The sequence below is a fragment of the Anolis carolinensis genome, chromosome 5, assembly GCF_035594765.1.
Source record: "Anolis carolinensis isolate JA03-04 chromosome 5, rAnoCar3.1.pri, whole genome shotgun sequence".
In the NCBI taxonomy this organism is placed as follows: domain Eukaryota; kingdom Metazoa; phylum Chordata; class Lepidosauria; order Squamata; family Dactyloidae; genus Anolis; species Anolis carolinensis.
Genome location: NC_085845.1, coordinates 177,627,018 through 177,652,692, shown reverse-complemented (window position 1 = coordinate 177,652,692; position 25,675 = coordinate 177,627,018). Strand labels below are relative to the sequence as shown.

Here is a 25,675-nt window from a genome sequence, read left to right as displayed (position 1 = left end):
TTTTAAACATTTTCTGTAACAAGAAGTTTTTTCCTCATTTTATTACTTGAAAAGCAATTTTGGTTTGGGGACTTCAGTGCACAAAGAATACAGATTTCAAATGTTTTGGTTACACTTGAAAGAATAAAACACTGGACAGATCATCCTACAAACAGTTGAATAAGAACATGCTACAAAATAACCCAGATCCTGATCAAAATCATGAGTGAGAATGCCAAAAGGACTAACAATAGTATGTTGCCTTCTAATCCTTGCTGATTTTTTTTCAGGTCTCAGGAGAAAGCTTTAAGTACATCATAAAATAAAACCACACCCACTGTACGATCTAATAAAATTAGAACTGTGTAGCTATGGATATGAGTGAATCCACATCTTTGTTCTTGCCTGCTATGCTTGTATTCCATTACATCAAGATGAATAAAGATTCCTAGTCGTAATGTCTTCTGAAGTATGATGGATAACCATGCCTGTACAATACTCAGGAAGTAATAGACAAAACTCAGTATTTATACAGTCAACATGATGGCTAGAACAAGACTTGATAGAAAATATTTCCTCAATAAAGGATCTATATAAATATAGCTTTCAAAGATGTATGGTTAGAACAAAGGCTGTATATATCTTCAGTTTTGTTTTATTATCTGGCGAAGAGTGAACTACAGCTACTAGTTTTCGGTAACGTTCTCAGTCTAGTATTTTCAGCCCAACTGAAAGTTTTAAACATGCAGTTTGATCCACATTAATTTCAATAAGCCAATTTAGCATCTTTTTCTAATAACTGGGGTTTGATTGGTTATAACATGATACTGTTCTATATAATGAAGGCACAGAATGAATGCAGCTGTGCTCTCCAAACAATTTCTGAGGTGCACACATCAAAATGCCCACCTGCTGTTAACTGTAGCACTTGGTAGTATTTATATATATTATTGCTTGCTTGATTCTTCACTAGATCTGCTCATGCAGTTAGCAGACTGGTAGTTTTTAGATGGCACAAATACTAAAGGTGCAGCATGAAACTTTACAAAGTATGTGTCTTCTTTCAGAAGTGGTCCTTAACATTGAGTTCTGCTATAGCTTTGAGGTGTAATTGTGCTACTGGATTATTACATTTGTGAACACAAACTCATATTAATGCTAGGGCCCTTCCACACTGAGTCCCCTCGGGGAGAAGGGCGGGGTAGAAATATCGGAAATAAATAATCCAGTTCAATGTGGATTTTATATAGCTGTGTGGAAGGGGACTTCGATTTATATGCTAAATAAAGCAATAAATTGTGAGAATTGAATAATCTCTAAAGCAATTCTAAACATAGTTTTGAGTAGAAGAATATCATTTTGATATAATACTAGAGTAGTGGTCCCTTACTGATTTTTGTAGGAAGTATGTACAGTGTTCCCTCACTTATTGCTGGGGTTAGGCTCCAGGACCACCCGCAATAAGTGAAAATCCGCAAAGTAGGGGCACTATATTTATTTTAATATTTATACATTATTTTAGTAGTTATAAACTATTTTCAGTCTTTATCAACCAATCGTGTGTTGATAAATCGCTTCCTTTTCCTCCCGTTGCCACTTGGGCTCCTTTTCTCTCCCATTGGTTTCTCCTTCCTCCCTTCCTTAGGCTGTAAATTGTAATTTTTATGATTTATAATAGTCTTTTAGAGTTCATTGAAAAACCGCGAAACAGCGAATCCATGAAAAGTGAACCGCGAAGTAGTGAGAGAACATTGTACTGGCATATTTCAGCCAGGCTCCCAAGTATTTGGGTTTCTCCTCTTCTACAATTTATTATACTGGTCAACCTTTTTGACTGGCAAAGAAGACAACTAATGGAATGTATTTGCTTGTAACAATAGTACTCCCATGCAAAAGGCCATGTCATTTTATCCCTGTTAAGTAGGGCTGACTTGCTTGAACGTAGATTTGAACATCAATCTCAGTGTTTCTAATCACTATGCTACATTATGGTGTGCTTATTCCTTAGAAAGCCCATACTATCAATATGTAGAGAGCTAGTTTGTTCTGATTCCAGGCTATAGTAATACAGCTCTTTAAATTATAGTTCCAGCGGCTAAGTCAAGGATGTGGAACTGTTAAAAGTAATATTGCTGTCCTACGTGATATATGCAAAACTGGAGTAAAAACAAATGGCTTAGTTAAAAAGTCTGTGAAAGAAGCTAAAATTCATGGCTTTAGCTTTGTTTACACATTGCCTGATGTAACAACATTGGGTGGCATACTTGCAGAACTGAAATCTGTGAGGCTAATTACTGTGGAGGGAATGTGAGAGAAAGTCAGGTTCAGCTTTAAAATAAGTTAAACAAAAAGCTCATTACATTTCTTAGTGCTGAGTAAGGATAATTTCCACCTTCAGGGATCAGAGGGTATGGTAACAAACTATGATCTCAATCCTATCTATTTTAATTGAGTGCTGAGGAGGCAAATGACATCTTTGTGGTAGCTTGTCATAGAGTCCAGCTGTTACACTAAGGACTTTTCTTCTGTCTGAAGTGAGTCGCCAGACTGATGATTTCAGTGTTGTAGTTCAGAGCTCTATCAGAACATTCTGAATTGCAGCTCCAATGTGGTCAAAGAGGCCATCAACTCAGCTGAACTGGCCACGTCATCCAAATGTCTGATCACCTTCTCCCAAAGCAGTTACTATACTCCCAACTCAAGAAGGAACACGGAAAGTTGGTGGACAGGAAAAGAGATTTAAATATGGGCTTAAAGCCAACCTTAAAAACTCTGGCATAGACACTGAGAACTGGGAAGCCCTGGCCCTTGAGCGCACCAGCTGGAGGTCAGCTGTGACCTGCAGTGCTGCAGAGTTCAAAGAGGAAGGAAAGGAAGGCTTAAGAGAGAAATGTGCCAAGAGGAAGGCGCGTCAAGCCAACCCTGACCAGGACCGCCTTCCACTTGGAAACCGATGTCCTCACAGCGGGAGAACATGCGGATCAAGAATAGATCTCTTCAGCCACCTACAGACACACCCCCAAGACACCAGAATGGGAGGACCATCATCCTCGGCCTATAAGAGATCACCTAAGTAAAGTAAGTAAGTAAGCCAGACTGATGTCCTGCTTATTTCAGTGTTGCATAGATAGTGCTGTAAAAAGGAAGTCAAGCAAATTGTTTGGTTTAAAAGTCATTATGGAAAAGCAAGAATTTTAGCCTTTGGAACTCACTCCCGAGGGAGATTAGACAGGCCCCCACCCTCCTCGCCTTTCGAAAAAGCCTTAAAACCTGGCTTTTCCAGAGGGCCTTCGACTAATTCTTGGGGGTTGATTTGTCTGCCCATTTAATTTAATTAGAGAGTGTCCTACCATGATTATTGATACCTTGTCGAGCACTTCTGCCACGAAGCCACCTTCTTCATGTAGCCCTCTATTTCGGCCCAGAACTGTTTTACCTCCTTGTTTTTAACATGTGATGTATGTTTTGATTGTATGATTGTTTTTCATGTTTGATTTTACAATGTGTAATTTGTCACTGTTTTTTACTATTGCTGTGAGCCGCCCCGAGTCCCCTCGGGGAGATGGGGCGGGATATAAGAATAAATTTATTATTATTATATTATTAGCTATGGACTTTATTTTTCCACCCTCTATGACTTTAATGTTTGACATGTTACCTGATCTTGCTTAAATGTCATGGAGCTAAGGCCAAATCCTGACACTGGGAAGCTGGAAATATACAGTCAGGTTGGTTTAAAGAGAGCATATCATTATGCTATGGATTCAGCCTGTGCTACTGTTACTCTGTTCTTTGTTGCCACCGACAAATGGATATCTGGGTGCTTTAAAAGAATCATAAATTTTCCACCAACTTAAATTTCAGTGGCTGCTTTAAAATATCTGTAATCAACACTGATCTTGCTGTTGGCTTTCTCTAAAAACCTGGTGAGAGATCCTGCCTCTTATCTGAAATGCATTATGGCTATTTTAAACCTGCTCACAAGTATAATTCATACATTTGCATGTTCATTTACAAGGATATGATATTTGTGTAACACATATATTATATTTTAATTTCATTGGCTAGAAATTGTCAGGGTGTGGACAAGTTTCATCTTTGTAGACAATGTAACAAGACAATTTGAGTCAGACTAAATATTTCCCACTTCCAGTGCTATAGGGATGATATAATTGCATATGGGAATTAGAATGGATTTTATCTAGGGTGCATTTCTCTAAAGGTGATCCTGCTTTACAGAACAACGCAAAAAGTTATGTGATCCACCACATTAGGTGTGTTTCGACAACAGAAGGGAACTTTGGTTTGAATAAACTGCATGCTGATACTGAGATTGTCTCAGCTTGAAGTAGCAACAGTTAAATAAACCATGGAGCTTTGTACTGCAGTTGATTTTATTGTGTCATCTGGCAGCAGGGAGCTTCTACTTATTTTGTTCCCAGCAAAGCAGAAAAGAACTTGATAAAACCCTGGATTCTTTCTTTGGTTTGTTGGGAAGGAATAAACCAAAAATGTGAAGCCGCTTGCCACTAACAACATTAACCCGACTGCAGAAAGAAGCTGTTATCTGTTGTATCTGTCGTGCTACAAGTAGGAATGATTGGGCAGCTGGCTCTAGAATTCTGCTTGTTCGTGACATACTGTATAAACACACCATGAAAAAGATGTTTGCTTTTTTTGCACAAAGGGATATCCTGCACATTCATCTGAGTGTAGAGCACTGCTTTTGGTTACTGGCTTACACAGGGAAGCAATGGTTGAAGTGATTTTATTATCAGTGTGTTTCTTTGAAGTGAGTTAACAAAAAACATACAGGTACTGAAGGGACTATTTATGTAGAAAGATAACTGAAGGATTCTGTTTGTAGGCTTTGGGCTTGTATATATACACAGTAAAATACTGATTTGAATGAATGGTGCTGCAGTAAAATTATAGCCTACCCACATTGGCCTCTCATTCACACACTTGTCAGCTCTAGTGTACATGTCCTTTACTCTCAAACTTGGTGTGGGACAAAGAATGAATATGTTCTGTTTATATATTTTAGATGTTATGGAAATTGTATAGCTTCAGTAGTGCCCAGAAGCAGGGCAATAGGGTGTGGGATGACTAAAATTCCACTGTTTGTTGAAACTTCCTTCATCGGTATGGGTGAATACGTTCTATAAGAAACTATATTTACTAATAGGTAACTTCAATGACAAGACTGGATAGGGAAATATAAAAAGGAACATAGATTTTTTTAAAAGAACAACCAAACTGCACAAACTAGGCCAAAAGATTAATCGGAAAACAGGCTAGCAAATGACTTTCTCAGATTGCGGATGGTTTCAGCTTTTGCCTCATCTTCATTGGGATTTCCTCGTTGTGAAGAATCTGAGAGGCTGAAGGTGTTTGTCAAAGACTGTGATTTGCTGCAAAACAGAGGGGAAAAATTGAGATGTGGACATTTCCCACACAAAGAGGGAAAGAGACAAAAGAGAATGCATTGAAAACTGGATGCTTTTACCAAGATGTAGTATTTTTTGGAGACATTCTGGAAAGTTACATTTTAAAAATAACTTTTTAACAACAGTCCACAAGGCAGGTAATATAACTTTTAAAAACATCAATTACTCATTACATTACTTATTGTTTTTCAATTTAAAAGCAGCATAAAACCTGAACAATTCTCAAAAATGCCATAAAATAACTTTCAAAACAGATTAAAAACCTATCCTATCCGATTTGTCACTGATCCACTCCTTTGTGCTTCACGCAAATCTACCATTTGCCATCTATGTATCTATATAGATTTTGTAGATAAAAATATTCATTATAGCACCTAATGATAGTGCTGTCCTTATATTTTATACTTTATTTGGAATTTTATTTCACGACATCCTCATTTGTGGAAAAAAAACCCTGAGTATAGAGCAAGATAGGCAGCTAGAGGAAGGTGTTGCTCTAATGCTAATATAGCAATGTTATAACCTCATTTTTGGGCTTCTGGGGTTTTAGGGTGGTGCAATGGTTGAATGTTCAGCTATATCTCTGAGAGACCAAACTTCAAATCGCCAGTTGGGCATGAAAACCCATTGAGTTGGACAAGTCATGTTCTCCAGCCTCAAAGGAAGGCAAAACAAATTTTGACAAGGAAAGCTCATGATATGTTCACCTTAGGGTCATCATAGATTGCAATCGACTTGAAGGCACACAAGAGTAACAATAATTCTTAGTAGCCATTTATTATTTTTACATTTCTAAAATAACCAAGCACAAGAGTGAAAGTGATGGCTTTTTGGGATGTTGACTAAGGATCAAAATTGTGGCTGAAAGATGGGAAGGAATTTCCTTTCAGAGCAGAATAATAGACCCAAAGGGCAGATTTGGGATTGTCTTTCCTTTAGTTTGTGGTATAGCTCAGCTGCTTAAGTTGTAAATGTTCTCTAATTGTTGCGAGCTGCCTTCAATTAAACTTTGACTTATGGTGACCATATGATCTCTATTCTTCTACATATCCTGCTTGCCTTTCCTTTCACCTTCAAAAATATTAAAATCTGCCTATGGTTTTGTGGGGATTTCATGATGAATTATGGCTCAGCATCTACTATAAAAAAAACACCTACTTTAAGTGAGGATGTGGAGGGGCCTGCTGCTTGTTTGATTCTCCAGACCCTTGTGGACCAGGAGCCCGTCCTTGAGCTGGAGGTCGAGGCTGCTGGGGGGGAAAGGTGCCGGGTTTGGAAGGCTGGCTTGGCGAATTACTGGCTGATGATCTAGTTTGCTGGGGAGATCCCGGTGATCTCTGCTGCTGTGGTGAAGTGGACTGGGGGCTTTGTGGTTGTTGACCTTGTGGAGAGAGCCTTTGCTGGGGTGGAGCTCCTGTCCTTACAGGTTGTGATCCTTGAGGCTGGCGTGGCCCCCCTAGAGCAAAAAGTTACAATTAAATAAAACATAAATAGCATTAAAGCAAGCACAACATCTTTGGAGAACAGAATCTTCTGTATTTAGCAATACAGTTCAAGTACTATTTCCCTCTTATTTCATTGGCTGAATATTAAAGAAACCCCTCTTGACCTGTAGCTAACTTGAGAAATCTGTATAAAAGATCCAGAGACAAAACAAAACTTTTGAGGATACAGCTCTCCAATCCTCCATGAAATAATTTTACCATGGTCTGGTCTGGTATAAAGCAGCAATCCTACAATTCTTTCTTCTCTTAAGTCACCCTCACACACGTTGGTAACTATCTTTACCCTCCAATTTTAAAATGCAATCTTCAGCATGTCTTCAATTCTAGATTTTTATCTTTGTTATTCAAGTAATTTTATTTGACTCTGGCAGTGCTAGAATATCTGACCTCAAATTCTGTATCCTCATTTATCATTTACTGGTGATAGCATCATCTCCTCTTATATTTTATTTTTATTTATTTTATTTTTAAAATGTCTCTCTTGACTTTCTGTTAGTATAGGACCCAAGGTGTCTTTCCACATATTAATAGTTAACAGTCAAATGCTGGTTTAAGTAGAAAGTTCTTTGACTACTGGCAAAAAGAAAGGAAAGGGGCCAACTGCACTTTGAAAGGGAATTCTACAATCTGGGAACAACCACCAAGATATCTCTCTCTCCTATGTCGTTTTCATGGGTGCCTGTAATGGTGATGAGGCTGAGATAAAGCCCTCAGATCTCAAAATTTGAGCAGACTTGAAAGTTAGATATTTATACCTTGAGGTGGTGGCCGAGGTTGGGAAAGCTGTCCAAGTTGCGGTCCTGGCTGTGATTTTATTGACTGTGGCTAGATGACCAAAACAAAAATGAAACGAGCAAAAAAATCCTTTAGTCAACAGATTGACTGAAACATTACAAATACAGTCATGTTTCTTGTTGTCTAATAACACCAGAAGGTCTCTGTGAATTTCCAAACGGGGGGACAATACCTTTAAAATACTGGTAAACTGAAGAGGCAGTTTTCTAGAGGAGCTGGCAATATACCCACATTTTGTTTGGAGATTACTGAAAAATGCCAACACAATTTTTCATAACTATATCAACAGACACCTGTTAAGTGTCAGGCATATCTATATGTAGGAAAACCAGATCTGGACCAGAAGTTCTGTTACTCTAACACAGATGTGGAGAGCCTAAGTCCCTCCACTTGTTTTAGACTTCAATTCTAAGAAGCCTTCCACAGCATGGCCAATGTTGTGGGATTATGAGAATTGCATTCCAATAGTAAAAGTAACAGAAAAAGTAATGTTTCTGAGACCTATTTCCAGTCTACCACATATTTAGGAAAAACTGATCCACTCTCAGGTTCTTGCAGGAGTTGAGGCACACCTCATCTGTGTTAAGTGATTGTCAATATAATACAAAATACATTGCCCCCAGTCTCCCAATGGGTTAAAGCCTTGTGCAGGCAGAACTGCTGACTTGAAAGCTGGGTTGCTGATCTGAAGGTTTACGGTTCAAATCCGGGAAGAGGGCAGATGAGCCCCCTCTGTCAACTCCAGCTCCATGCGGGGACATGAGAGAAGCCTCCCACAAGGATGGTAAAACATCAAAAAATTAGGGCATCCCTGGGCAACGTCCTTGCAGACGGCCAAGTCTCTCACACCAGAAGCGACTTGCAGTTTCTGAAGTTGCTCCTGACACAAGATTATATATATACACACACATTCTCTTAGTAAGGTAAGAGGTGTCTTGATTAGATTTGATAATACGCTAAACATCAAGCTTTTATGCTAAAAATCTGAACATCAGTTGTGTGGTAGTGCCCATTACTAAATCCTATCCTACTGTAGCAACATGAATAAACACAAACACTGTTTTTTCTCCATCGTGTTCAGTGCATTGTAGAATTTCTGTCTAAAGGTTTTCACATAGATGTTGATCCAGGCAGTGCTAAGTACTGTATGTTTATAGCCCAACTAAAAAATTAAGCAAGTGCTTAGTTCTGCTTGGTTGAATTAATGGAACTGAGAAGTGTACCAGTCAACAAGCTAATTCTTATACAAGAACAAAGATTTATCTTGACTAGCAACCCTTTTCTCACAGCAGCAAATTGGAAGCCTAAAGCCCACAGACTCTCCTGCTATTGTTCTTCAACACCTGGTATCCATAGGTATGTGTCTGATCACAGAAGCAGTATATAACAGAAGGACTTGTAGCTATGGGTATATTTATTTTCTGTTAAAAATGTCTCTCTAGAATGAAAATGCACCTGTAGAGTTTAGAGAAGAGTAGAGATACTACACTGGCAACAAAGGTCCGCATAGTAAAAGCAACGGTATTCCCTGTAGTATGGATATGAGAGCTGGATCATAAGAAAGGTTGAGCAAAGGAAGATAGATGCTTTTGAACTGTGGTGTTGGAGGAAAATTCTGAAAATGCCTTGGACCACAAGAAGATCCAACCAGTCCATTCTCCAGGAAATAATGCCCGACTGCTCACTGGAGGGAAAGATATTAGAGGCAAAGATGAAGTATTTTGGCCACATAATGAGAAGACAGGAAAGCTTGGAGAAGAGAATGATGCTGGGGAAAATTGAAGGAAAAAGGAAGAGGGGCCGAGCAAGGACAAGATGGGTGAATGCTATCCTTGAAGTGACTGGCTTGACCTTGAAGGAGCTGGGGGTGGCGACCCTTAATACTCAGAAATTACTACAGACTTTTCCTAAGCAATAATAAGGATCAGAACCTTTGTAATAAGAGTGAAGCAGCTGCAGTGTGTTAGATGGGTGTGTTAATAAGCCTAGTGAATAAATCAAACTGGGCTAGCTGCTCACTGGTGGTGCTGGTTGTTAGTTACTGGTACTGGTGCAAGTAGCTGGTGTATGTAGCTGGTGGTATTGGCTACTAGCCACTGATGTTGGCTGTTAGCCACAAGGTGCTGCTGCTGAAGCTGGAAGTTGAAGAAGAAAGCTTCTGAAAAGCAAGGAGTGAGTGTTTGTCACCCTCCACCAGTCAAGGGCATTGTGGAACTTAGTAAGGAAAGAAGTTGAACTGTTTTATGTTATTTCCTTCTCTCTATATAAAAGGGTAATGGAATTTCGGCCTAGGACAAAACAACAAAACTACACGTCCCAGAAACATGAAATTTGGCAGCGGAATCCAGCGGCCTTGCCGCTAGGTTCGTACAAAAAAATTAAACATCTGGACCCGAACCAGGAGTCACAAAACCCAAAAAACTGGAAAGAACACTGCGCATGTGCCAGACACGAACCGACGCGCACCCAACACACTCCCCAACCCCTCCCCTCAATGGTCGCTCCCATTCCCTCCCCTTTTCCCGCCGGTGCCATCTTAGCAACGTGCATCAGAAAAGAGTCAACCAGCAGCCCTCGCTGGTTCTTCCCACCCTTTCCCCGCCAGGAAGAAAACCACAGTGGAGAAAGTACCGTTGCACCCTCTGAGGAGGGGACATCACAGTTCAACAGCAAGGTGCGTTTGAAAGGCCGGCCCTTGGGGTCCGCAGGAGGAGGGAGGGGATGGCCCTTCCAAAAGATCCCCTCATAAACTCTGGGAGCACAGAAGGGAGCACAGAAGCCGCCAGGCTGAATGACATGGAGGAAAATAGCCAACCACTTGCCCTCACCTTTTCTTTGCCACTTTTGGCCTCTGCAGCATTTCCCTGCCGGAGAGAGGAAAGACAGTGAAAGAGCCGCTTGCCGGCACACACCCCCAAAAGGGAGGAAGAGTTCTCCCTCAATTACTTACAGTTCTCCTCCTCTTTCCCTCAATTTACCCCTCAATTATAATAATAACAATAACAACCACAACAATAATAATAAACAGCTTCACAGACAACAAGCAGCCAGGCACTGAAGCTGCGAGGCCATTCGGTGCTAATCAAGCTTGCCAATGGCAACATTAACACTTGGCCTCCAAACAGACAATACAGCAGAGTCTCACTTATCCAAGCTTCACTTATCCAATGTTCTCTATTACCCAAGGCAGTCTGCCTTTCAGTAGTCAATGTTTTTGTAGTAAATGTTGCAATGTTTTGGAGCTACATTCGTAAATACAGAAATTACTACATAACATTACTGTATATAGGATGTAATAATTACTGTGGTCTAATAAGAAAACAGAATAATATAATCTCTAAAATCAGGACACTAAATACAAAACAACACTCAGAAGACGGGAATTCCAGAAAGGGGAAATCCAGACAGGAAATGATCAGGCCCAGCTAATACCTCCCAACAAAGGATTCCCTCAACCAGGAAACAGCCAGGCCTCGAAGCTGCAAGGCCATTCAATACTAATCAAAGTAACTAATTGCAACATTCATACTTGCTGCACTGAGACTATTCATTGCTATTCGACCTGGCCAACCAACAATTCCACAAGGTAGAAAGCGGCCAGGCTTCCAAGCAGCAAGACTATTCACTCCTCTTCAACCTGCCCAACCAAGATTTCCCCTAGATGTAAAACCCTCAGTTTTGGAAGCCATCAGGTCACTCCGTCCCATTCAACCAGCCCAAGCAAGGAGGCCCCTATATAGAAAGTGCCCAGGCTTAGAAGCAGCGAGGCTATTCAGTGCAATTCCAATTGGCCACAGCAATGCGTGGCAGGGCACAGCTAGTTGTATTATCAAGAAGAAGACTTCTCAAGGAGACAGTGTTTGTTTGTTTTTTCTTTGTAGTGAGGATAACTACTGTAAACTGTGTTATATATTGGGGTTGTTGTATGTCTTTCGGGCTGTGTGGCCATGTTCCAGAAGCATTCTCTCCTGACGTTTCGCCCACATCTATGGCAGGCATCCTCAGAGGTTGTGAGGTATATATATATGTGTTATATATTTTTATTATTAAAGTGAATGAACTACTTTCAGCACAGCTGACTCAAGGACTTGAGTTCAGGGACACACAGAGTAAAAAGGGCTCTTATATCCTTAACAAGAAAAGGGCAAACCATCTTTAGCATTCTGCATATCAAACTATACAGGCATGCTACAAACCGTGGTTTGACAAGGAGATCTGGCTTGGGCTGGTCCATGTGGTCGCAAATAGTTAGAAGTGACTGAATGAATAAACAACACAACAACAAGAGTTTAGGGAAAAAATGTAAGTAGAAGAATCAAAACCTTGAACTGAGTAGCTTTTTCAAATAGCAGTGGAATCCTACATCTCTGCCTACAATTTAGAGATATGAGTCTAATCATCAGAAAATATGGTTTGTTTCACCATAACACTCATCACCTATCTGAAGGGATAAAAAATTACTAGCACTGAGCATGTGATTACTACCTTAAAAAGATAGCACATAAATCTTGAGATCCATGTGTAATCTCTCACTTGTGTTGTGTAGTATCTTTTTTGAAGGATAGTTTCTATCGGGACAATTCTGTTGGTAAATTGGGTCATAATATTGGGTGTGCTGACACCTATGTTCATGTGCTTTCTCAACCAAGTATGTAACATTGTTTTGAGCTCTTTTTACTGCTTTTCCTGGTATACTATATTAGTAAAGATTACTTCCTTATAGTGGTTTGTGGCAGCATACAGGAAAAATGACAGATACTAATTCATCCTCACTTTCTAACTTTAATTGAATATATCATTGGACAGACCTATATGTATATATCCTTAATAGGGTGGGAAAGATATTTGTGGAGAAAAATAGCACGCGAAAGAAAAAATGACAACCTACCTCCCCTTTTAAATGAATTGTAGAACTACATGACATTTCTAGCTCTAACCACAGTGACTCCAGTTTTATTTATGGAATATTATAGAAATGGGAATAATTTTAGCACTAAAGTCTCTTATCTTATAGAAAGCAGCTTTATGTTTTCTGGTGGCACTGGAAAAACTTATCCTATTTGCTCATTTATAGCCTTTGTCAGGACTGTGACAGTACATTGTCTTCTCTGGCAGATAACTCCTGTTCTTACCCAAGGTCTCAGAGGTGAAGGGGAGGATCCCACGGCTAGGAAAACTTGCGTCATTCGGGAGACAACCAGATCTGCTATAAGCTGTCTATCTTCCTCCACATGTTCCCCGATTAGAGGCATTGAGCTGTCCATCACCTGTAGAAATGAAATGCGTCAGATCTTTTTCATTGTGTCAATGGGAAACCAATACAGTGGCAGGACATTAATGCTGCAAATATATACTGATGCTCATGCACATCATGTATAATGTCATGGCCATTTGTGCAGCCCTCACTAGTCAGACATTACTACTCAGGAGTTTTTATGAGAGTGTTCAATAACTTTATCAAAAGTGTATGTGTTAAAGGAACTTATCTAGAGATCTTCAGTGATAACTACAGTATCAGTAAATAATGCAATTGGTTTGTATAATCTGCATGTATGATAGTTGGTCCTGCCTATCTCTTAATTCTAAAAATTACGGCATAGCTGTGCCAGTCCGTCACAGGATTTTTTGTTAGTGACTTCACCTGCAAGAAACAGATTTTTATCAATGAAGCCTATGCTAAAATAAACTGATCAGCATTTCAAGGTGCAACAAGGTATTTTGATATAGTTTTGTGTCATTTAGTTTCATTGTTGTTGCTTGCTATCGTTTTACTTTGCTGTTGCTGTATGCCTTCAAAGTCACTTTTCACATATGATGACACCAATACAAACCTATCACAAGATTTTCTTGGCAAGATTTGGTCAGATTGGAATTGCCATTGTCTTTCTCTTCCTTTTGCTACCTTATAAAATAGATATTAGCTTTATAAACATTCTTCTTAATATTGGATGATTGAACAATAGTTTCCCTCTCAACCATTGTGCCATTCATCCATGATGTATTATTTTAAAAAAGAGACTAGCTGTGCCCTGCCACGCGTTGCTGTTTCCAATTGGAATTGCACTGAATAGCCTTGCTACTTCAAAGCCTGGCCACTTTCTATATAGGGGCATCCTTCCTTGGGCAGGTTGAATGGGACGGAGCAGCTTCGTGGCTTCAAAACCTGAGGGGTTTCTATCTAGGGGAAATCTTGGTTGGCCAGGTTGAACAGCACCGAATAGCCTTGCTGCTTGCAAGCCTGGCCGCTTTCTACCTTGTGGAATTCTTGTTTGGCCAGGTCAAATAGCAATGAATAGTCTCAGTGCAGCAAGTATGAATGCTGCAACTAGTTACATTGATTAGCATTGAATGGCCTTGCAGCTTCAAAGCCTGGCTGCTTCCTGCCTGAGTGAATCCTTTGTTGGGAGGTATTAGCTGGCCCTGATTGTTTCCTGTCTGGAATTCCCCTGTCTTCTGAGTGTTGTTCTTTATTTGCTGTCCTGATTTTAGAGATTATATTGTTCTGTATTATTATACCACAGTAATTATTACACATTATATTTATAATCTTATATTATCTTCTTAGAACAGGATTATATGAGGCCCCTTCTAAACAACTGTATAAAATCCACACTTGAGTGTGGATTCAAGATAATCCGGTTCAAAGCAGATTATCCTGCCTTGGCATTCAGGGTTATATAGGTGTGTGGTAGGGCCTTGAGTCTACACTGCAATATAATCCAGTTCAAATCAGATAATCTGTATTTTATAGGCAGTGTGGAAGAGGTGTAATTGAAGAGCCATTAAATGGCTGAGTGGGTTGCTAGGAGACAAAGTGGGCGGAGCTTACCCTTCTAACTGGCAGCAATGGGGAAAAAAACAGTTCTTCCTCTTCCTCTAATTTGGACTTTATTTTTCTTGTTTTTTTTTATTGAAAGACATATTTTGGATGACTATGTCTTTTGTGGCCAAATTTGGTGTGATTTGGTTCAGTGGCTTTGTTGTTTATTCCAAAATAAAACAAACATTACATTTATATATATATACTAGCTGTGCCCGGCCACGCGTTGCTGTGGCGAAATATGGTGGTATGGGAAATAAAGTATTGAGGAATTTGTGGTAGTTAAGGTAAAAGGTAAAGGTTTTCCCCAGACATTAAGTCCAGTCGTGTCTTACTCTGGAGGTTGGTGCTCATCTCCATTTCTAAGCCGAAGAGCCGGCGTTGTCCGTAGACTCCTCCAAGGTCATGTGGGATGACTACATGGAGTGGCGTTACCTTCCCGCCGGAGCAGTACCTATTGATGCACTCACATTTGCATGTTTTCGAACTTCTGGGTTGGCAGTAGCTGGGGCTAACAGTGGGGGCTCTCTCCGCTCCCCCAATTCAAACCTGTGGCCTTTCGGTCCAGAAGTTCAGCAGCTCAGCGCTTTAACATGCTGCGCCATCAGGGGATATTATTTCCTAAAGGTTGTGAATATACAATATTTCTGATTGGTTTTTTTTGTTTGTTGGAGGCAAGTATGAATGCTGCAATTAGGAAAAATGATTAGGATGTATTGGCCTTGCAGCTTTAAAGCCTGGCTGTTTCCTCCCTGAGTGAATTTTTTGTTGGGAGGTGTTAGCTGGCCCTGATTGTTTCCTGTCTGGAATTCCCTTGTTTTCAGAGTGGTGTTGTTTGCGATATTTTATGTGCTTCTACTGTCTGTGGCCCTGAGAAAACAGAGGATTTTCCAGACTTTGATGATGGGAATACTTTGTTGGGAGGTGTTAGCTGGCCCTGATTGTTTCCTGTCTGGAATTCCCTTGTTTTCAGAGTGGTGTTGTTTGCGATATTTTATGTGCTTCTACTGTCTGTGGCCCTGAGAAAACAGGATTTGCCAGACTTTGATGATGGGAATACTTTGTTGGGAGGTGTTAGCTGGCCCTGATTGTTTCCTGTCTGGAATTCCCCTGTTTATTTACTGTCCTGGTTTTAGAGATTATATTGTTCTGCATTATTCTATCCCAGTAATTATTTCATATTAAAGAAAAATCTCACTTATCCAACATTCGCTTATACAATGTTCTGGATTATCCAACGCAGTCTGCCTTTTCATAATCAATGTTTTTGTAGTCAGTGTTTTAAATTCATTGTGATATTTTAGTGGTAAATTTGTAAATACAGTACAGTAGAGTCTCACTCCAACATAAATGGGCCGGCAGAACGTTGGATAAGCGAATATGTTGGATAATGAGGAATTAAGGATAACCCTATTAAACATCAAATTAGGTTATGATTTTACAATTTAAGCACCAAAACATCATGTTATACAACAAATTTGACAGAAAAAGTAGTTCAGTACACAGTAATGCTATATAGTAATTACTGTATTTATGAATTTAGCACCAAAATATCACGATATATTGAAAGCATTGACTACAAAAATGCGTTGGATAATCCAGAACGTTGGATAAGCGAGTGTTGGATAAGTGAGACTCTGCTGTAAATACTACATAGCATTACTGCGCATGGAACTACTTTTTCTGTCAAATTTGTTGTATAATATGATGTTTTGGTGCTTAATTTGTATAACGATTACCTAATTTGATGTTTAATTGGCTTTTCCTGAATCCCTTCTTATTATCCAACATATTCACTTATCCTGCCGGCCTGTTTACATTGGATAAGTGAGACTCTACTGTATGTTTCTAATCTTATATTATCTGCTCAGAACTGGATTATATGAGGCCCCTTCTTCACAGCTGTATAAAATGCACACTGAAGTGGATTATATGGTAGTGTGGAGTCAAGATAATCCAGTACAAAGCAGATAATATAAGATTATAAATGGGTTATATAGCTGTGTTGAAGGGCCTTGAGTCTACACTGCCATATAATCCAGTGCAAATTAGATAATCTGTGGAAGAAGCCTAAGTGAGGCCTAAATCTGCCTGTCCCCTAACTGAAACCTAGCTGTCCCTTGGTTGCTAGGCAACCAAGTGGGCAGAGATTAGCCCTCTAAACTGGCAGCAATTGGATAAAAAAATTATTGCTCTCCCTCTAATTAGGACTTTATTTTTCTTTTCTTTTTGTTGTATCAACCTTGAGGCGTGGATGATGGGTTGTGTTGTCAAATTTTGAGGTTGGGGGGCCTGTACTTTTGCTGTTTTGTGAATCGCCGTGATGCCATCACTCTTTTATATATATAGATATATATATATATACTAGCTGTGCCCGGCCACACGTTTCTGTGGCGTTGTCTGGTAGTGTTGGTGAGAACTTGTTGATGTAGTGGTGGTATTGAATGTCTGTTGTATGGTTGTCTTTATGTTTAGTATGCATTTGGTTGTTTGTGTACTGTGAAAGTGGTGAGTAGAGGGGGTCTATATCCCTGTGTAGTATTGTATAGTATTTATACATTGTCCATGTGTTGTGAAAACCTTAGGATTGTATGATCTTCTTCTTCTTCTTCTTCTTCTTCTTCTTCTTCTTCTTCTTATTATTATTATTATTATTATTATTATTATTGAGAGGCTGGCTGGCCATCTGTTGGGAGTGCTTGGATTGTATTGTCCAATGGCAGAGTTGGGTTGGACTGGATGGCCTTTAGGGGTCTCTCCTAACTGTCTGATTCTATGATTCGATTTGTATTATTACTGTGCAGATATTGGAGGGCCATCTGTTAGGAGTGCTTGATTTGTGTCGTCCTGCATGGTAGAAGGAAATTGAACAGGATGATCCTTAGGGGTATCTCCTAACCTTATGATTGTATGATTCTTATTCTTCTTCTGAGGCTGGATGGCCATCTGTTGGGCGTGCTTGGATTGTGTCCTCCATGGCAGAATTGAGTTGGACTGGATTACCACAGTAATTATTTCATATTACAGTAGAATCTCACTTATCCAACATTTGCTTATCCAGTGTTCTGGATTATCCAACACAGTCTGCCTTTTAGTAGTCAATGTTTTTATAGTCAATGTTTTAAATTCATTGTGATATTTTGGTGCTTAATTTGTAAATACAGTAACTACAACATAGCATTACTGAGCACTGAACTACTTTTTCTGTCAAATTTGTTGTATAACATGATGTTTGGTGCTTAATTTGTATAATCATTACCTAATTTGATGTTTAATCGGCTTTTCCTGAATCCCTTCTTATTATCCAACATATTCACTTATCCAACGTTCTGCCGGCCTGTTTATGTTGTATAAGTGAGACTCTACTGTATATTGATAATCTTATATTATCTGCTTAGAACTGGATTATATGAGGCCCCTTCTACACAGCTGTATAAAATGCACCCTGAAGTGAATTATCTGGCAGTGTGGACTCAAGATAATCCAGTTCAAAGCAGATAATATAAGATTATAAATGGGTAATATAGCTGTGTGGAAGGTAATGTGGATTTCCCCAGATAGGCGTATTTGATAGTGTCACTGTGTATGGTTATTTCTCAGCAAAGTTTTTTTTTTTGCAAATTTGCAAACACTTTGCTTTCCTACTGTTTGCCTTCACATCTATCTCTCTAAGGTGAAATGATGGCCCTGAAGCTAGGCAGTGAGTCATTGCACACAAACAGCATTATGACACCATCTCCAGTGCTGCCAATCTTTTTTTTATGACAGCATCAAGAAAAAGTTATCTTGTCTGCTTTCTTACCCACAGTTACTACGTAGTCTTATCTTCATCAATGACTAATGTGTATATGATCTCACCATGTTTGTTTGCACATTTATAGTTATTAAACATACATACATAACATTAACTGTGGCAAAAAGATGCATAATGTGAACAAAGCTTGCACATATACTTTCTTGTGATAAAGGGGTTGGAGGGAAGATGCTGATTCAGAAATAACTGACATTAAAATTACAAAATGGAGGCACAATCTGGGAAAGTTAGGCATTGTTATGCCTGTCTGATTTCAGTGGGACAAGATTTAAGCACACCTTTAACCTTCTCTATTTATAAGCTCTGGGAAATGGTGGAAGCATTCCAGCTCTTGGCAAGTTGATACTGTGCCTATAATTGGTCTGATAAATTGGTAGAGCATAAGGGATAAGAGTTGCTGTATTGCCATGTTCCAGAAGCAATCTCACAACCACCCGGTGATTCTGACCAGCCTTCGACAACACATAAGGGATGAGACTTACCTTTCATTCCAGCAATTCAATATAGCTGCAATCATTGCATCTGTATTTTAAAAAACACCCTATATACTGTAAGTAGAGTGGGTGAGGTCATGATGTACAGACATTGGGAAAACTATGACTCCCTGTGAATTAGGTATCTTCAGTTGAATGCAGTTTTCTTTGGTAAGTCCTCTGCTTCAGTGCAGACACTTTAATCTCATCACAGTTTTCGTGTTAATGTTAAAGGGTAATTCCAGCCACTAGATGGTGTCATTGCACTCCCAAAATGTTCAATACATAACTCTGATAATATTGTTTTCATTCCTCTCCCTTCTCTTCTGTACTATGGTAAAAATGAAGTTATTTTCCAAGAGTGGATCTTTGTAGAGTCAAAGAGACCTCATTCATCCAAGATGGGGATATCAACAGTTAACGGAGAAGTTCAGAAAGCCATAAAGAAAAGAATCGTTAGGTGGGAACCAAATCACACCTTAATGAACACTGAAAATGCTCAGTTGCACTGAATGCTGACTGCTTTCTCCCATATAAGCCTGCCTGAAATTTAAGACTGGCAGCAGAGACCCTGTTGCATATCCTACCAGTGTGGCTAGGCTGGTGGGTATGTGTCAGGGCTTCCTCTATAGCAGTACCCTAAATGTGGAACTCCTTCCCTAGGGAAACTGGGCTGGCTCCATTCTTTCTGAGCTTCTAATGGACAGTAAATAATTTTTCACATGGACGAATGTACCAACACAGGAGGGGAAAAATGGGAACAAGGAACTGGTGTTGTAGGGACAACAATCCACACAGAGATTTGCTAAATCATGTCCTAATGGATAAACTGCCACCTTGACATCAGCAAGGAAATCACTCTTTTTTTCTATTGCACATCTGAAAACCAATAGTTCTAACTGGCAAGCTGGGCTGCGTTTGCACATTTCAAACATTCCCACCACATTCGTGGTGATGAAATGTTTGTTCAGAACTCTAATCATGTTAATAAAGTAAGGGAAGCTACACGAAACTGGTAAGGATAGAACAACACATCAGTACAGAAGTAGTGCTGAATAGCATTAAAACCCAGCAGGATTGTTTTGCATCCAACTGCTATTAAATACAACCTGACCTTTAAAAGCTGATATAAGTGCATTGTTTTCATCCATACGGATAAAACAGAAACATCTTTCTCCATCCCTGAGAATAAGCCTGCCATGTAACAGTTAAGAAAAAAACCCCAGAGACTGATGTCCCATACAGATCTGACAGTGTGCAAGGTCAGTAGCTATCTTAAGCTCCAACTGCTTTGTCCTGATAAGATATCTCAGAGGGAATGAGAAGGGCAATGAAAAGAATTTGGATGGAAAACCCCATTCCTATTCTTCAGTTATATCATTTGTTTCTGTATCTAAATGAGATGTAGCTATTACTCGCTTTTTTAGTGAGCTAAGATTGGGGAAGTCAGCCAACTGGAAGGAAGGAAGGAAGGAAAGAGCTGATCAATCACATGAATGGGACGGTGGGAACATGCAAGAGCAAAAGAATAAGTTGGCTTCTGTACTGCGCAGTAGGACTAAGCTCATGGGAGATGGACTGAATGGAAAGAAAAACAGGACAGCTGACATAGTTGGGTATTCACCTTTTAGTTCTTATGTACCTTCGTTTTGACTCCAACTTATGGCAAATTTGTGACACAGTTTTACCAGTAAGGTTTATTCAGAGGGGGTTGCTGTTGCTTTCCTCCATGGCTGAGAGTAAATTGCTCAAGGTCAAAGGCTGAGCAGGAAATGGGAACTTTGATGTCTGGAGTTCTAGTCCAACACTCAAACCATAACACAACACTAGCATTCAATGGTCAGAAAAATAAGTCTCCTGGCATCTTCCTGTTCATCTAATACTCTGTGGTATGCAAGATTGCTGTTCACTATCATCAGCTTAAGCTTTAGTTAAAGGCAACAGAGCTCCCACCATCCTCACCAGCATACTCATTACCTTTATTGGCTGGGAATGATAGGACACAGTCCAGCTTTAAATTGACCTTAACTAAACGTATAGCTTCTAGATTCAGCTGGGTACTCATTGAGTATTGAATAGTTAAAATGTTGGTCTCTCCTTCCTTTTTCATAGGAAGTCCCCAAGACAGGATCAAGGTGAAGATGCTCATAGCCAATCCTGAGCTCAGCTTCGGGGCTGAACTTGATCTAACATTTTTCATAAGTCTGGCTTTTATGGAGTTGTTTTTCTCTTCCAAAGTGACACTTGAAGGAAATCCTAATCTAAATTGGGACTGTGCCATGAAGGAAGGGAACGGGAGCACACGAAAATGGGGTTGTTTTAGCTTTAATAGTTGTGAGGCAGCTGGAATTTCAGCAGGTGTCGCTTGTATTAAAAATTCCTGTCCTCTTCTACATAACTATTAAACCAAACATGCCCTCCTTTTCATGTGATTATCCTTGGAGAGAAGTGTTTAACTTTTTGCTCCCAACACAGAGCAGCTGCTATTGACATTAGGAAGGAAGCTTCTGTTTGCATCAGAAATAGGATCAACCACATTCAGCAGTGTTTACACCAAGAGTTCCAAATGGTTTCTTCTCTCTTTTTAACTTTACTATTTTCTTTCCTACCATATCTTCTTAAATTGAAGGCCTGCAGACATAGACTACATTGTTTTAGAAATTTATGTACTGCTTTTAAGGTTTCTTTTAAAATCTTTTATTAAAGTTTCTCTTAAAATCTTTTATTAAGAGCAACATGATTTCTTACATATGGCGCTTGTGAAGAGAACTAAAACATGAACGAGATCAGTCTGGAGCGACCCCTTTGCCCTTGCCATGGATCTCATACTGAATTCTAGATCAGACCTTTGCTGGCTAGGATTTTGTGTAGTCTTTTCAAGTGCTCTGCAATGATTTATAGGAAAAGAGCAGTCACCATTGCATTACATTGATTTACAGAAAAAGGAAGGATAGCAGAAGAAGCTGAAGAGCAAATACATTTCCCTTCCTGGCAGTACACTTGTACCACACAACCTTTGACCCATCACTATTCCTACAGGATTCTTCTGCAGCGCAAGAATGTGCTATTGCAGCAGAGCTCATGTGGTTCTCATCAAAGCTCAGTGGGTGGGAGCATTCTCCCACATACAATTCCTTGGATGTGTCAGTGGCCTTGAATGTAGCAGTAGGGCAGCTTTGCTCATCTTCTTGCGTTGGTGGAGTTTACAGCAGGGCAGACACTGAGTCTCTGTCCCACCATCCTCATATGGTATAACCAAGGACACTTCCTCATTCTTCCATACAATTGTTTGATTATCTTCTCCCACTGAGGAGATCGTACATTTCAACTTTGCTATCTCCTTCTGACCTGCTTTTCAAATATCTACCACTCTCATTTGGTCCTTTCTCTTCAGCATAGCAAGTTTTTCTTCAAAATTTTTGAGACATTAAATCATAGACTTTGAAGAGATCGGAAGGACATTGAGTCCAACCCCTGCAATGCAGGATGACACAATCAAAGCACTCCCAACAAATGGCCATCCAGTTTCTGTTTAAAGACATCCATGTGAAGAAAGAGACTCCACATGGCAGTTATTGTTTATTCCACCTACAACCTGCCTGAAGAGCTTTTCTTGTTTCACTTAAATAGAAACTTTGATAAATTGTACCACTGATGTGAGATTTCAGATATTTTATTTCAGATATGACCACAAGGAGAAAAAAAAATGAGCTCATAGCTTGATATGAGCATATCTGTTAACATCGGAGCTTGGTCATCTCGGCAAAGAGATTCTGTGAACCATAATTAAAAAATGTTTATGTTTTCCAGCTTCTACGTAGCTGTCCTCTGAAATTTTCTGAAAAAATGCTTACAAGGAGCAGCAAAAAAAAAAAAAAAAGATAATGCAAATTTAGAAAGTGTCAGCAAAGTCCTGTTAAAGAAAGACATCAACAAACCAGAACGATCGCATGCCGGAGTACTAAGATATACTAAGAGACCCTTATTTGCATTTCATCATCTTCAAAGGTATGGTTGGTGGACATATAAGAGAGGATTTTTTTTAATGTCTCTCGCAAGACTATGGAACTCTGTTCCTTCTGGTTGTCCTTCTGTTGGCAGGTGAAGCCTTTTTCTTTGTTCAGACAGGCTTTTAGAAGACCGAAGGCTTTTCATGAAAGAGCTGTAAGAGGGTCCGGTTTTGTTTAAATGTACTATTTTAACTGTTTCCCCCCAGAGTGCATAGTGTAAATTGTTTCAGTATGGTTAATAGCTGAATCCTGTTTTAATGTTGACTTTTAATATATCTTTTAATTGCATTGTTATTTTAATTTGTAATCCACCTTGAATGGGGTCTTGGGAAAAAGGAGGATATAAAGAAATGTTGATGATTATGATAGAGGAGAATTACAAAGGTAATAAGGGATGTAGAGTCAAACTCTGGTGAAGAAAGACTGGGAACAAAACAGAAAGTTAATCTCAGATGCATGCCATATGATCAAAATAGCCAATGGCTTCTTATGAGCATTGACCAACTATTTGTGGAAGATCTTATTTTCCTTTTGCCATTGTAGTAATTTCTGTTTTGTAGTACTGAATCAAGTCCTTCCTTCCTGTCAGACAACACTACTGTTCAAATGAAAGCAATAACTAATTTAGCCTACACATTTTTTGAAATCTAAACATGGAGAAGATGTGTTGTCAAAGGCTTTCATGGCCGGGATCACAGGGTTGTTGTATGTTTTCCGGGCTGTATGGCCATGTTCCAGAACTATTCTCTCCTGACGTTTCGCCCACATCTATGGCAGGCATCCTCAGAGGTTATACAGCCCGGAAAACATACAACAACCCCATGGAGAAGATGCTTCTTTTATGTTCTCTGCATTAGTACAAAATGAATTGGCCATGGGGCAAAGAAGAAGAAAGTTGTACGCATAAATCTTTGCACATCACTCTTGTCTCTATCTCTGTGTAATGTATGCCTTCCTAAACATTTTTGCTTGAAGGACACTTAAATTCCACTTGTTCAGCCTCTCACCTCAATGATGAAATCCTTCCCGTCCTTACTGTGGACAGCTTTGACTGCACAAATGTCAAGGCTTCCAAACATCTCTGCAACAGTATCTGCCCAAAGCCGGTATCTGCAGAAACCAGATAGGATTGTTTATATGAACCCACATTTTTAAAAGTCAGAGATATTGGTATCTTTATGTTTTACACACACACACACACACACACACACACACACACACACACACACACACACACAGTACATTATAAAAGTTCATAGGACATTGGAATGCATGAGGATGCTTCAAATACATTAATGATATAGATGGTTAATTGGTCATTAAATGTATTGCTATATAGTCATCTTGGAAGGCTCTAGAAGGTTTTGAACATTATTTGATTCATTTCAATCTGAGGATCTTTGAAACTATAATTTATTTTATTTATTTATTACAACATTTATATCCCGCCCTTCTCACCCGAGAGGGGACTCAGGGCGGCTTACAATAAACACATATATAAAAATTATACAGTACACTATAAATCAGATTAAAATTATTAACCTACATCAACATTCATAAAAACATTCTGCCAGAGAAAGAAGGTATGTGCCACGCAGGTGAACAATAAAGACCATGTGGTTTATTCGTCTTAAAACCAAAATAACATATGTACAATGTGCTCAGCTGCACCAACTCACATAATGTCCTTTTATGAGAAATTTAAAATAGTCTTTCCTTTGTCCATGTGGATAAATTCCTTGAATAAAATTGCAACAGTATCAAAAACTCCCAGGCTTAACAGCTCTCCATACATGGCTCAACCAATCAGCTTCATGCATCTTATTTTGCAGTTTGACACACATATTAACTGATTTCTTACATATCGTAATAAGTGCAACTACTATGCTGATGACTCTGTTAAAATACAAGAAAATGAATAATTGACTGGATGAAAACTTTAATTTAGCTTAATCTGGGCAAGAGATGCTCCTACTTAGTCCAAAGACAGATCAGTGAACAGTGAAACAACATGTGCTGAATGGGGTCAAAGCTCCTGAATCTGGATGAGCAGGTTTTGGCAATGTATATGTGTATGTTTGGAGAGCCACAGCTGGTACATCACATGACTGCATTCCTAGACTCTCAGGGCTGTCATTTATGAGGGCTTGTACTTCAGAATTTAAGAGCTACTTTATAACTGACAGCAATTACCTAGTACTGAAACCATAGTTCTTCATTCAACTAGACAAAATCATAATCTTTATAGAAAGTGCCTCAAACTGTGAAGTTACTGTATTAATGGGTAGTGGCACAACATGTCCTCATATGCACACACCATTTTATGTCCTTTCTAATATCTCCACTAATTATTATTACTGCTACTGCAAATTCTGAATTCTTCTGTTACTTCAGTGTGGGATCAACAGTTTAAAATTGTTGAGAACTAGTAATCTCAAATGCACAATGTGTTGCTTCATTTGAAAAGATATTTCAAGAACTGAACGTTTTCTCCAGTGATGGACATACTCCCTGGTCTGTGTCCTTTAAGGGGTAAATAGCAGTATGGTTATCCTTTTCAGCTTCCTCTTCTCACAATAAACTAAATGCAAGAAAATAACTGGGTGAGCTGAAAAGATGAAGTGATAAGAGAAGGAACAAAAAAGTCTAGAAGGTTTCAGTAATAAATTTCAGGTCCCTTCCTAACTTGGTATCCTCTGAAGGCACTCAATGGTATTGATCTCTGAAGCTGGGCCTATGAGGACAGTGAGTAACAGGAATAGTCTTTTCATTTTAATGTTTCATCCTTGAAACTTTCTCCCCTTATCCATTCATCAAGTTCCATGGCTG

General features: G+C 39.3%; 1 protein-coding gene across 2 annotated transcripts in view; it reads right to left on the bottom strand.

The window, feature by feature from the left end:
* Nucleotides 1-23: 23 nt before the first annotated feature.
* The window catches only part of syn3 (synapsin III), a 243,065-nt gene continuing 217,413 nt past the window's right edge, over nucleotides 24-25,675 (bottom strand). For both annotated transcript variants that reach the window (XM_003220928.4, XM_062983019.1), the window contains exons 10-14: nucleotides 23,854-23,956; nucleotides 12,862-12,996; nucleotides 7,690-7,759; nucleotides 6,588-6,885; nucleotides 24-5,393 (exon numbers count right to left, since the gene is read on the bottom strand). In XM_003220928.4, the coding sequence (XP_003220976.2) occupies nucleotides 5,261-5,393; nucleotides 6,588-6,885; nucleotides 7,690-7,759; nucleotides 12,862-12,996; nucleotides 23,854-23,956 (739 nt within the window). In that variant the 3' untranslated portion in view covers nucleotides 24-5,260. The remainder of the gene's footprint in view (nucleotides 5,394-6,587; nucleotides 6,886-7,689; nucleotides 7,760-12,861; nucleotides 12,997-23,853; nucleotides 23,957-25,675) is intronic.